The following is a 14,780-nucleotide window of genomic DNA, read 5'->3' as shown; positions in this document are numbered from 1 at the left end:
GCACAGCTTGCTTCTCTCCATCAGCAACAAGAATCCAAACGTGGAGGAAAGGCTCCTCTTGCATTTTTGTGGACTAACTAGAGACTATACATTTCATTGCTGTTAAACCTGTGTTCTGCTCCCCCCAGGGGTTAATTTGGATTAAGAATTATTACTGAGAGATGGTTTGAATTTTCGTAAATCAATAGGGCTCATTCTGGCATTCACCTCACAGTCCAGATCCATCCGAGCCTTTGAACTGGTGCTCTGTCCATTGTCTGTGGGGTTCTCAGGTGCCTCTTTCTCAGGTGGTTATAGAGGGTCAGGGTCAGGTGCAGTTCCAGGGGTGCACACATTACAGAACTCATTGAAAAGCTCACACGGAATCCCACAAGCTTCCTATCATAAATGTCGGGTTGGGAACACCTCTGAGTCAACTTCTAAATAGGAGAAATCTTGTTGCCTTTTGAATGCTAATGAAATCATGCTCCCAGGGTACACCTAAATGATGTCACCTATGTGCCTACAACATAATTTGTGTTATTGCCCTCAGAAGAGGCACCAGTAATTTTGTTCATCGAGGAATTATTGGCTGTGTATCTCCTGATGCCACGGGAATGCACTCTATAAACTTTGAAGGCAGTACAAATGCCAGCTCTTTTCAAAAATTGATCTAGAATATAAAATATGTGCCTAACGGCTTGATTAGTTGTTTCAAACTTGATTACCGAGTTTATTATCCACGAAGATTTCCTGGTGGGTTTAATTTGGATCTACATGTCACCTGAATCAATAAGAGAGGAGACAGGTACAGAAAATAAACAGTACCACCAATATTTATGTATTTTGGGAGAATGGACAATAAATTTAAATAATGAAGGCCAAGAATCCTGTAACAAAGATGCAGCCCTTTCCACCTCTAAACAAACGGCATGAACTTTTATTTGGCACCCATCAAAGTTAATGTATTAGCAATGGGGGCTATTAATGTGACCCACTTCTGTCTTTAAGATGCTTAAGGCTTTTTAATTCAATTAATCCAGAGGAATAATTGACTACTGATAGCAACCACTGTATATATAAAAGTAGTATCAGTACTTTTCTAATCAAAAGTCTTCTAAAGAAAAACTGAGCAAAACCAATAAAAATACTAGATAATTTATGGCCTACTTTATAAGTAGATGATAATAAAGGCCCCTTCCTCACCTCAGTTTACCTAACAAAATGATCTAACCAATGTTTCAAGGTTTTGATCTTTCTCTAAACCAGAGTAAAACATATAAACTCACATTTAACATTTTAAAAGCATTTTGTGGGAACCAGAGAAACAGCATGGTCTACTCAAAGAAACATCAGTACCCACCAGCAGTTACAGACATCCTCAGAAATGGAATATCTGCTGGGCATCTTTCAAAGTCCCTCACCTACAAAATGAAATCATTACACCAATAAACTTCAGTGGGGCTGGAGAGATAAAGTAGCAGTCAGGAGTCCGGGTGAATAAGGGTGGTACTAATAGGCATACAAAGTGGATGGGGATAAGTCCAAGAGGCCTCAGTCCTACACAAAGAACTACAGGCAACCAAGGAACGCCGAGAGCAGGAGAAATAGTCTTTCGCAGGGAAGAACACCTGGTGCCATATGGTCAACCCTGAAAACATACATTCAAGCCATATTATACAGACAGAACAGGTTATATTCAGGGATATATCTGTGTGTATGTATGTATATATATGTATAATTCATAATAATTAGTGAAAAAGAGGGCATAAATTTGAAAGAGAACAAGGAAGGGTACATGGGAGCATTTGGAGGGAGGAAAAGGGAAGGGAGAAATATTGCAATTATATCATAATCTAGCAAATGAAGAGTACTTAATCTATTGAAAATTACTTACTGCTTCTATCTTGAGTCTTTACCTCCACCCTAAAGTATTAGTCATCATCAAATATCTTTAATGAGTTTTTTCCCAAGTGTGTGTTCCTAAACACTGGGATCTAACCAACTATATCAATCTAGTAACTCCAAAGTCATTTACAAACAGCAACGTGCAGTCTCAGAGGGGAGACAAAATAACAGCCTAAACAAACAGCAAGTGTGCTTCATCCTTCTTTCTTTAAGGCAATGCATGTATGCTCACATGAGCACAGGTGCCTGGGGAAGCCAGGGAGGGTGCCAGATTCCCTGGGAAAGGTCTTACTCCCTGGGACAGGTGTTGCAGGCAGTTGTGAGTGGCTGGATATGGTCAATGAGAATGCCACTCAAGTCCTTTGGAAGAGCAATAAGTGCCCTTGACCACTAAGCCATCTATCTTCTCCAACCCCGCGATTTAGCCTTCTCAGATGAGTTTGAATGTCCTTAAGCCAAGAAGTGTGGATATTCTGTATGCATGCACATGTGTATGTATGCAAGTGAAGATATGCATAGATGTGTGGCTGTTGGCATAGCATAGCACGCACATACTGTAACACAGTAACAGATTTAGAGGTGAGTTGAATTCTGGAACATTATTTAATGTTGCTCTAAAGTCTTCCCAAAATGCTGCAAAACTTTATCAGTAATTGATTTTTACCAAGGATGCTTATTTTATTGGCCAGTTATACCTCCAATGCTCGGCTTGATGGATTTGGGCTCTTTCTTCCTCTTGATGCTGTCCTTTAGTTTCCAGTAATTTATTCTGAGAACAATAAAAGTTTTAAGATATGGTTTTCAATTAACACGGTTGTACGGAAGGCACCCAAATCAATTACACATTTAACCTTAGCCGGTGCAACACATCACTCCTGAAACTTCTACTTAAATCTATTTGGACGTGAAATTATTTTCCCTCTATAAGTAGGTAGCAAAAATAATTGCAGCTTAGTCTAACAGAATAGCTTCACGGATACAAAATTGATAGATTAAAAAGCTGATGAGCATGGTCAAGAAATTAGACCAAGTTGTACAATGCACAGAGAAGGAAATACAAGCGACTCAAACTCACCTGTGTCTTACAAAGAAAAACAAATCAAAGTGGTTCCTTTAAGAATATCACACAATTTCTTAGTATTTTTGTAACATTTCTCTCCTAGTAAAATTCCATTGTCACTTAAAAGTAAATTTTGGACTCCATTCTGCAGTGAAGTTCTATTGGTAAAGCGTTTCCAGCCTTGGAGAATAAGCCCAGCCTTACTAACAAACAGTTACATCTGTTTTCTTAAACCAGTTATTTCTCCTGCCACCGTAACTTTAGGCTCCCTGTGGTTGCAGGGCTTCCAAATACATCTCATGACCATGATTTCTAGTTTCTAACATCCTGCTTGTTTTTTTGGAACTATTAACTCCTGTAGACACAGATAATTCGTTTATAGTCTTATACCATAGGACTAAGTACCAGGATTTCCCAAATACCTGTCCTCTACCTTCAGGCAGACCAAGTTTTAATCCTATTTTAAAGACAAACAAAAGCAGAAGAAAGAAAATTACTAGGCTGAAGTCATAAGCCAGCCCTTGAGCTAAAGAGATTTTTTCTGGTAGAAACTATTAGTCCCATCCTGACAAGCACATACCAATGAATGGGCCTGGCCATGACTGGTGTTTTAGAACCACCACATTTCCTGGTGAAAAGTCTAAAATAGACTAAAAATTCATACTGATTTTTTCTTTTAAATTTCATTCAAATGTCAGCACCAAAGGAAAACACTTCTTTCTTATACATTATACTCTAAATTTAATGCCTATTGGTCTATAAAGCCCATTAGACCTTTCTCATTCTTACATTGTATTAACAAGGGAAATTGGAGAGTTTTCTAAATAATGACATACTCTCCATCCACTCAAAACTTTCCCTGAACCTCAAGGTCCAAATCAGGAGCAGAAGGAGAGAGAGCACGAGCAAGGAACTCAGGACCGCAAGGGGTGCACCCACACACTGAGACAATGGGATGTTCTACTGGGAACTCACCAAGGCCAGCTGGCCTGGGTCTGGAACAGCCTGGGATAAAACCGGACTCTCTGAACATAGCGGACAATGAGGACTACTGAGAACTCAAGAACAATGGCAATGGGTTTTTGATCCTACTGCACGTACTGGCTTTGTGGGAGCCTAGGCAGTTTGGATGCTAAACTTACTAGACCTGGATGGAGGTGGGGGTTCCTTGGACTTCCCACAGGACAGGGTACCCTGATTGCTTTTCGGGCTGGGGGGGGGGACTTAATTGGAAGAGGGGGAGGGAAATGGGAGGCGGTGGCGGGGAAGAGACAGAAATCTTTAATAAATAAATAAATTAGAAAAAAAATAAAAAAAAAACTTTCCCTGAACCTAGCTGCCGATCTACTGCTGGGGTTCTCACTTTTTCACAATGATATAAAGCCATCTATTTCTTTTAATGTTTTAACCACACCCCCATGGGGGACCAAACCCAGGGCCACTGACATGCTGTGTGGGTGCTCGACCCTTGAACACTATCCTACCCCTTCTTCTTTATGAGCTTAATATATACACAACGTTTTAACACTCTGTCAAATGGCCAGGCAGAGTGGCCCAGGTCTGTGATCTTAGCCCTTGGATAGTTGAGGCCCAAAGGCTGAGCTTGAGAACAGCCTTGGCTACTTATTAAGATCCTGTTTCAAAAAATAAGTCAGAGCATCAGAACTTGCCAGCTACAACATTTTTGCTAAAGATCTACAAGTATTTCTATAAAGATCTAGATTCTATGTAGAACACTTGCATGGCATATTTGAGGTTCTGGGTAGAATCTCACTTAAAAATAAAGAAATAAATAGACTTTCTTTTTTTTTTTAACTTTTTGCTATAGTCCCTTTATCTATTCTTTTGTTCTGGTAAACTTTAAAAAAAAAAGCATGTTTTCGTTTCTGTGGGCAAATGAGAATAAGCCAAATATAAACAATAAATAAAACTGTTGTAGAACTTTTTATGGGAAAAAAAATCCAAGAATGTAATCATAGCTACAAAAAATCACGTGAAAGAAAATAAATGAGAAAGAACTAGTTCTGCCAGACATTAAGACGTGTCCTGAAACAGTGATTTAAATGGCTCAAGTCCGGCAAAAGACCCAAAGGCTATGGAGATGTGGTTATGGTAGGCTTGGGCTGAGTCCATCCTGGAGACTGTTGAGTGGAGGCTGGTAGACTGAGCAACTACTAAGAGAAAATTTAAAACTAGTTCCTCCAGTCAATAAACACACATAAATTTTGCAGAGTCTAAAGTTTGAACATAGAAGATGAAATCACAAATGTTTTCAAAGGAGGGATAGGTAAATTTATAAACAGCAAAGAGAATCATACAAGGAGAAAAATAAGTTCAACTGAATAAAAATCTATAGCTCCCATTTTGATAAAATACCATAAACCAGCTTTGAAATAATCAAAATAGGAACAAGTCCAGGTTCTGGCTATTACAAACAATGCTGCTATGAACATAGTTGAGCATATACTTTTGTTGTATGATAGGGCATCTCTTGAGTATATTCCCAAGAGTGGTATTGCTGGGTCCAGGGGTAGGTTGATCCCGAATTTCCTGAGAAACCGCCTAGGCAGTTTGGATGCTCACCTTACTAGACCTGGATGGAGGTGGGTGGTCCTTGGACTTCCCACAGGGCAGGGAACCCTGATTGCTCTTTGGGCTGACGAGGGAGGGGGACTTGATTGGGGGAGGGGGAGGGAAATGGGAGGCGGTGGCGAGGAAGAGACAGAAATCTTTAATAAATACATAAATAAAAATAGGAACAAGTCTTTGTGACACACGTGAGCTAATTCGATGTGTTCCATTCATTCATTTGAACAAAATATCTGAGTAGCCTGTGGTGAGCCGGGCTCAGACAGATGTGACAGCTCTACAGTGGCTCGCGAGACAGATGAGAGCCTTGCTCCATTACAGCTCCTCTGCTAGAGGAAGGACACTGGGGTCCAAGTGAGAACAATATGCAGCCCTGACACTACACAGAGGATATTAAAGGTGACATGAGACACAGTGGCTTGGAGACTGTTTTAGACTGAGGCCCAGGAAAGCAACTAAAGACCTGAGTCAACGAGCAAGGCAGAGGGAACCACTACACAGAGAAGGTTGAAGGCTAAGAATAGAGAGGTGGTGCACAGAAAAGCTAGAAACATCTGTCGGTTCAATGCTGTTCTCATCTCCGCCTAGACAAATAGGGACCACAACAATGAGACAAAATGTTTCTGTCATGTTGACAAAACTCAGAAAAGTCAGAGAGACTATTGGGGACATCCAAACTCTATAGGGGGGCCAAAATTTAGTCTTTGGAGCACAATATAGCAATAATCACCAAGCGATAACATGTACCACATCCTCTGAGGAGTGTTTGAAGATGAGTATGATGTGGATATAGATGTTCACAGTTGTAGCCCACGCTGTAAATATTAAGGAGAAAATCTTAATGTCTATCAAGGAAGAACAATAAATAAGTTGATCGTCCACATAATGAAATTGTATGGAGCAGTTACAAGGAAGCGGTTATAACTGGGGGTGGAGGGGGGCTGGAAGACACATTGACTGATAAAAAGCCAGAGCAGGGACTGGGCTGGATAAAGTCCTTACCACAGAAACATGAGGACTGGAGTTCAGATCTTCAGCGCTCACATAAAAGCTGAGTGGGCACGGTGGCCCACCTATAATCCCTGGGTCAGAAGGCCCAGAATCCCCTGGTTAGTGGTAACTCCTGAGCTCAGTAAGAGACCCTACCTCAGAAAATTGAAGTATGAAGTGATCACAGGAAGACAGTCCCCATCAACCCCTGGCCTTCACATGAACACACACATACATACATACACCTACATTCATGTGTGTCTATACATACGAGAATGTGTATGCACATAGACACACATACTACACATTCATTCATATATATATACATACATATATACACATACACAAAATACAAAAATTAAAAATAAAATAAAAGCCTAGAGAATCTATATGCAAATAACTATTTTAACATTTTATTTGCATAAGCATTTTGCATACATGTACATATGTGTGTGTGTGTGTGTGTGTGTGTATTTGCGTGTGTACCAAGTGTGCAGCCACCTGTAATGGCCAAAATTAAAGGTGCTGGAGTCCCACAGTTGTGAGTCAACTTGTGGGTAGTAGGAATTGAACCCACATCCTCTACAAGAACAAGAAATGGTCTAATCTACAGAGCCATTTCTCCAGTGCCCCATGTCAATGTTCACATGCTTGCATGTGACATACATAAAACATTTTCTAGAGCAATGGAAGAAAATGTTCATTGCCGTTGGGAGAAGACTTGAAGGGTAGATGGGTAGAGGAAGGAACCTTAGCGCCTGATAGACTTTGCTTTTATAATCTGTACACACATGTATTGTCTCCTTATACTATTTATGGGAATTTGTAACTCATGCAAAAGGCCACTTCTGCTTTCTTAAGTTTTTCTTTGTTTAAAGATACAGTTCTAACTTTAATTAAATGTATTAAAATAAGCAAATAAATAAAAAGATTCTAGTAGGCACAGTTTTTAACATTTAGAGATAATAAAACAGGAAGTTGGTCTATTAGGGAGCTAGGAAGTGCTAGCTACTAGGAAGAGAAGAAGCGCTGGGCAAGAGGAGGGGAAGAGGGTGATGCACGCCATCCTCTTGCAGAGGCACAGGATGGGGAGAGGAGAAAAAGACTCAGTGGGAAGCAGGGAAAGGGAGCTGATGAGGCATGGCTGTGCAAGAACATTGTTCCAGATGGCCAAAGGGGAGGGGCTGGCCACTGTGCTCGGATTATTTTCTGATTATCAGCACAGTGTATTCCAAAGAGGGCTGATTTTTCTTTGGTACCAAGAAAGATAATTTCAGCTAATTAATTTGTTCTGCTGAACTGACAGCCACCGAGGATGTGTCTGCAATGCCTCACAAGCACATTTGCGGTTCGTTTCCTTGGGTTCTCTCGCGGAAGGGCAACATCTCGGTGAAAAAGTACAAGGTAAGTTGTTCTGGTTCCAGGGACTGAGACTATAACATGAAGAAAATCAAAAAGCTGCGCTACCCAACACACCAGACACTCGACCCTCATCCCACTCAGGGTGTGTGGGTTAAGTACCAGCCACGCTCCAGACACCTGCATTTGTGCAGATACAAGTATGATGCAGTTCTTTTTGGAAGAAAAACAAAATTAAAATGGAAGGCGGGCCCAGAAGGAACCGTGAAATGAAGCAAACGGAAATGCGGTGTTGAGCATAAGTTCTAACAATAACACAGAAATACAAAGCAAGAAAGACAAACAAGAGAAATGAGTATTCAAGTGTAGGGGCATTTTATTTGTATTTTAATAAATACGAACCAGAATCAGATCAGGAAAGCAAAACAGCCACACTGGCCATCCTGACAGACCAGGCAGCAATGACACACACCTTTAATCCCAGTAGCCACACCAGCTTGCCATAGAAACCAGGCAATAGTGGCGCACTCCCTTAATCCCAGAACCAGAGAGGATTATAAAATGGGAGGAGACAGCTCTTAAACTCAGTCTCATTCTGAAGTTTCCTGGAGGCAGGATCACCATTTTTGAACTGAGGTAGAGGTAAGAGCCAGTGGCTGGCTGCTTTGCTTTTCTGGTCTTCAGGTTGAATCCGAATATCTGTCTCTGAGTTTTTATTAATCGTGCTACATTCAATGTTTAAAGTATACCCATAAAAGCTCTCTACACAGACGCGGGGTGGGACTGGGGATCTTCTCCAGACACTGAGAACTCCAAAGGAAGGGGGCACTTTCTGGAAGTGGTAAGCGAACAGAACCCGCACAGGCCCCGGGCCCTGTTGGTGGCCACACCTGTCTGTGAGGAACGTGCTACGAACAGGGGCCTGTCTGGGTTAGGAGGAGGTAGGGAGGACACTGTCCTGGAGAGCTTGGCACAGCCACAAGCAGCAGTACTGGGGGCCCAGCGGGCATTTCCGGCTACAAGCAAATCAGCCCTGTGCTTCCTTTCACTCCCAGCACCTTCCCCGACCAGAGGAACTCTGGTACCACATTCAAGGGTGCACAAGGCTGCAGGCCTTGAGAAGTGATGAGACAAGAGCAAAAGCCAGAATCCAAAGCAACTCCTAGAGCACTAATTGAAAACGAAAATAGGGAGGGCTTGAAATCATGTCCGATTCCGACTGTGGCGTTACAGACACGGTTCAGCCTGACTGCTTCATGTAAACACGAAAGCGCCATCGCCTTGGTGGGATGAACTTCTCCCAGGAGACGATGTTCTCTCAGCTCTACGAGGGGAAAAGCACAGTGGAAGGAGGAAGCCCGAGCCAGGACTGGAAAAGACTGCTGCCCTTGAATGGTTGCTAGAAAAGACTTTGAGGTCTCAGTAGTCCGGCTTTGTGGGAGCCTAGGCAGTTTGGATGCTCACCTTACTAGACCTGGATGGAGGTGGGTGGTCCTTGGACTTCCCACAGGGCAGGGAACCCTGATTGCTCTTTGGGCTGACAAGGGAGGGGGACTTGATTGGGGGAGGGGGAGGGAAATGGGAGGCGGTGGCGGGGAAGAGACAGAAATCTTTAATAAATAAATAAATAGGAAAAGACTTTGAGGGAATGGAAGAGTCTAGGGTCTGGTTTTGAGGCTCCCTCCTGGAAGGGGTACCTCAACAGAAGGACAGAGATGACCTTGGCCAGCAAGAATGTAGCGGAAAGGTTGAAAGGGCGCTGAAAAGGAGGCGCTCAACCAAATTGAAGGAAGTGAGCCCTGGTGGGGAATGTGGGATAGTCAAGAACATTATACAGGGAGGTGGAAGACTTACGGGAAAAGGATACCTAAGTTCCCCCTTGACTAGTGCGTGTGAGCTCTGTCATTCAGTGTAAATATTAACAGAGCCCAGAAACAGTCCCCTCCCATCAACTGTCTTTCTTTCTTTTCTTTACTTTTTTTCTAGCTTTTCCTTTGTTGAAGGTTTGATTCACTGCAGAAAAGTATAAAGGAAAACAAGTAATTACTCAGAAAACTCTCTGCCCAGAAACAAGCTCTTTTAACAAGCTGCTATATTTTCTTCCTGATTAAACAGACAGATCATAGCCTCTCACCCTGGCTCACATTATGAAGCTTAGCGTGTGTGAGGCCTTAGGATCAACTCTCAACCTGTTTCTTCTCTTTTGCTCTTGACAAAAATATCACGAGGCAAATAACAGCGCCATCGAACACAAGAGACAAGCTGGGGCGAGGAAGCAATCCCTACAAGGTGCAGGAGCAGGTGGTAGGCTTATCACTCTGTTTGTACTCTATTTTTCCTCTATGTTTTTATTTTACCAAATGTGAACATATTCCTGTCATTAAAATGTGCTGGTAGGAACCATATGGACTTACAGAAAAACCTTTCAGTCTTCTGCCAGTGAACAAATTGTTTCAAATTTTCATTAATCATTAAAAAAATATTGTAAATGTGTGCACACTTCGTGTGGGCATCTCTGATTATTTTCTCAAAACAAATGCCTATCTTTGCCAGGCATGGTTGTTAGGGGCTCATCATCCCAGTACTTGGTAGGCCAGGGGTGGGAGAGATAACATGCTCAAGGCTAGCCTGAGCTGTTACACACTCTGTCAAAAATAAATAAACAAATACTATTTACAACTACTGGGTTTTTTAATTCAATAGTGCCCAAGGGCTTTTAAAGCTCTCCTGTCACTAGGAACAGCATCCTGCTTGTTCACACTGTATTGTCACAACTACTCTAAGTTCTTACCCCAGCAAACACATGTATCAGTAGTCATATTTTTCTACAGTTTCTGCATTATTCTCAGAGTTGAGATCTAGAAATGGACTGTCAAAGTATTTTAAATTTTATTGGAATTAAACTCGAATTAACTTGGATACAACTGTAGCTACTGCAATGTGGAGTTTGTCCGCTCAGGGACAGCTACCATCTTTGCTCTATTCAAATGGACTTTTATGGATAAAGGAAAGTTGGGCTTTGGGGTTTTGTTTGTTTGCTTGCTTAGTTCAAGTTACTCAGTGGATTTTTTTACACAGGTAAGTTCATGTGCTCCTTTTTATTTCACTAGATTTTCTAATCAATTGTCACTAATATTTGCGAGAGCTCCCTCTTGATATATCTCTTGTAACCACCTCTCTTATGGACTTCGCTCTGACTGATTTGCTTTAACAGACTCTCTTGGGCTGTGTGGGCGAGTTGCTCTCACCCATAAATGTTAGCTTATTTCCAATCATTAGAAACATTACTTTATATTTTCATTTTTTGCCTTATCAAGTTGGCTAAAATAATTCTCAAGGTTTGTTCCATGTGATACTAACAGTTTTATATTAAATAGCTTGGAGGAATACTATGTCCAAATTTCCAGAATGATCTTGGTTTATATGGTAGGGATTATAAGAATCCTTATGTTACTCATTTCTGGTGTTTTGATACTGAGGATAGAATATTGGATTTTTGTTTGGAAGGTTATATGTGTGTCAGGAATATCCTTTTTAATTATAGTTTATTAAGGTTTTATTCAATTGACAGAATTTAAAAATCTATCTTTTTTTCCTGTCACTTAAAAGATTCCTGAACATATTTTTTCTCAATAGTTTTCCTATACAGAAATAAAATATAACAAATTCCTAACAGGTAGTTATCGTTGCATTTTTAGAATGAACTACTTTGTCTTGGTAAATTACTGCTTGAGAGAAAAATTCTACTTTAATTTTCTTTTCAGTATTAAATCTTTACCTTTTGAAACTTTTATATCTAAAAGGTTGCTGTTCTCTCTCTCTCTCTCTCTCTCTCTCCCTCCCTCCCTCCCTTCTTCCCTCTCTCTCTCTCTCACTCTGTGTGTGTGTGTGTGTGTGAATATACACACACATGTACATGTTCTTAAACAATAGCTAAAAGAAAGCCTAAAATGTTTAGTCCTTTTCCTTTATCTGGAAAAGTTTCTGAGCATAAGGGAAAAAAAATCTGCCCTGTAAAAAAACTCCAAAGAACTTACTTCTAACGTTAAGCTTAGTCTGTTGGAGTAAGAAACTCCCAGAAAACTTGCTAGATCAAGGTATTTTCCTTTACCTTTGTGCAGTTTTTAGCTCTCTGTCATTTTACATTTTCCCAGAAAGTCATCAACTTCATATAGATTTTCAACTTATTAGTTTCGCCTTAGCTGCAGCAACAGGAGCCTAGTCCTCCCAAAGCTACATCCCTGGACCCCCAGTTCCAATGCTGTCTGCTTGTGTTTCTTTATTTAATCTCTTCCAAATCATGCTTGCTGCAGATCCCTTCATCCCTACGACTTTATCACAGAATACATGGCTGGAGTTTCAGAACAGCTGCTTTGTCAAGTTTCTAATTATTAAGTTATTAATTTCTGTTCTTATCTTAATTACTTCCTTTAGTTTCATTTATTGCTTCTGCTGTAAATTCCTTGGTACATAATTCATTACTTTTCTTCTTTTTCTTTTTTTAAAAGTATTAAATGGGTTTAACAGCTATAATTCTGTTCTCCGCATGCATTCCCCATAGATGCTGGCAGTACTACTTTTTTATGGCTTCCATAACAATCTTGTCTTCTAATTGCTTAAGTTTCTTCTGGTTTTCTTTGTCACCTTTTCACTTTCTAAATTAAACCAAAAACCACAAAAAAACTCAGGAAGTACAATCAAGTTAACAGAGATGCTAGGAAAGGCCAACAAGGTAAAAGGACTGGGAAGTTATGTGGTGGACTACATGAGCAGGACACATTAGAACTGAGTTAACCGTGCCTCCTTAGGAGCTTCGTGAGGGAAGACTGAGGTCCCTGCTGAGAGCACCATCTGCAGAACAGCATCCAGGGCATTGGTGTTGGTTTCTTTTCTTAAGCAGTCCCACCGAATGGAGGAAGAGAGCATGAGCTTAGAGAAACAGTGGTGTGGGAAGTCCTTCTGTATATGTGTTGCTTTTATTGGTTAATAAAGAAGCAGATTTTGGCCAATGAATTAACAGAGTAAAGCCAGGCTAAAAGAGATATATATAGAGAGAGTAGGAAGAGTCAAGAGATACCATTTGGCCACCTGCAGAGGACAGATGCACCGGAATCTTGCCGGTAAGCCACTGCCATGTGGTAATGCACAGATTAATGGAGATGGGTTCATTTAGGATATAAGAGCTAGCTAGAAATAGCTTAAGCTATTGGCCAAACAGTATTGCGAATATAGTTTCTGTGTGGTTATTTCTTGTCTCAGCAGCTAGGAACAAACAAGCAGCCTCTGCCAACAAAGCAGGGCATCATGCCATATACCTGTGACTGCAAAACAAGCTGCCATACATGAGGACAGTAGCTGCTTATCTCAGGTCCAGACGAACATGAGCAAGAATCACCAAACATTGAGAAAACATTAAGAAACAAATGCATGGAAGATAAAACAGGAAATACAGTTGGTATATGAAGTAGAAAACTTTACTATTTGGATAGTCACCCTGGGTAGAGAGATGAGGATGTTAGGCTTGCTACAGTAAAGCAAACCAGCGGCTTTGGGAACCAACTGTATTCAGTACATATCTCAAATAAGCACAGCACAGAGAGTCCTGAGAGACTGCGGGCAGTGGGATGATCCAGTACCTTCTTCAGAATGAGACACAAAGTGAGGAAGCAAAAGAAACAATGAAGATGCATGGAGAGTTGACCCTGCGTGTCTGGAACCCATCTGATAGAAGTCCCGGGATTGGTGAGCAGTGACGCAACAGGGGAATAAACATTGATAGGAAGCCCGAGAGATGCATGCATTTTCAGATCTGAAGAGACAAGCAGAAGCGGTGTGACAAGATTAAACACAGAAATAGAAGCACTGTACATCTTTTCATAATCTGAAAGGGGAGGGGAGAGAAATGATTAATAAACACAACAGAGAAAATGCAGCCACAGAGCCTAAAAATAAAGAAAATACTGTGACGGAAATGTCAGTTGCGTAGCCAGAGCACAGATATGTGCAAATGAACCACCAACCAAGAAAATGCGAACATATCAAACCACAAATGAAAAAAGTCCATTAAACCGCGTGAGAGAAAACCAGACACGTTGATCACTGCACAAGTGTTTTAACCAGTGGCCGAGTGGAAACTAAGTGATAGGAAAATGCCGCACAAACACCAAGAACAATGAGGAACAGGAGACATTGGATAGAATACAGAAAGATAAAAAGGGAAATATACCTAAAAGATAATTAATGAGAAGAGACAATTTCAAATCAGTAAGCAGTCCACACTGAAAGGCAGCCTCCCTTAGCCTCATTGACCAGATCCACAGCCTACGTTGATGGTGAAAAACTGTCACCAACAAAGAGAATGGAAATCCCCGGGACAGTGAGATGAACTAGGACTGAATCCTTGGCCTGGCATGGCCCCTTTATTTTCTGGCACACAGGGCAGGGAAAATAGGGTGGAATCCTCTAGACAAGCCAGGGATGCCGCAGAAGAACAGGCACCTGATCAGCGCTGTGAAGGGACCACGCTGCTGTTCTATCTTCACGTCTGCTTCCCTATTGTACTGGTTACCACACTGTCCTGAATGCCTATAAAATGAAACACATGCTGCTTGCTTCTCTGTCTCCTTTGAATTCCCTATCTGCACCACGATCAGAGCCCGCCTATCACAAGCGTGTTTGAGCACCAGGTCACAACCCTGAAGAGTTTTAGTTCCAGACTAGATCCTTTAAGTTGTGAAACTCAGCCCTTCAGAAGTTAGGAGGGTCTGCATTTGTCTCACTGATTTCTGTTGCTGAAAGCATGGAAATCGTTTCTGGGTGTCATTTGCGACTTTATTTACCCTTGTCTAAAATGTGGGTCGCTTGTGTTTTGTGTTCACGTGTGTGTGTTCATCTT

At 41.3% G+C, this 14,780-nt stretch overlaps 1 protein-coding gene across 1 annotated transcript in view; it reads right to left on the bottom strand.

Moving 5' to 3' along the window:
* Epsti1 (epithelial stromal interaction 1) overlaps nucleotides 1–14,780 on the bottom strand; it is a 99,679-nt gene that overhangs the window by 11,873 nt on the left and 73,026 nt on the right. Inside the window, exon 9 of the mRNA XM_041672891.1 lies at nucleotides 2,583–2,656. Within this exon, the coding sequence (XP_041528825.1) occupies nucleotides 2,583–2,656 (74 nt within the window). The remainder of the gene's footprint in view (nucleotides 1–2,582; nucleotides 2,657–14,780) is intronic.

The sequence above is a fragment of the Microtus oregoni genome, unplaced genomic scaffold (assembly GCF_018167655.1).
Source record: "Microtus oregoni isolate MIOR12 unplaced genomic scaffold, Mior012 000001F_ref0000356, whole genome shotgun sequence".
Classification (NCBI taxonomy): Eukaryota; Metazoa; Chordata; class Mammalia; order Rodentia; family Cricetidae; genus Microtus; species Microtus oregoni.
Note: the sequence above shows the minus strand (reverse complement) of the source record. Positions and strands in the feature narration are given on the sequence as shown.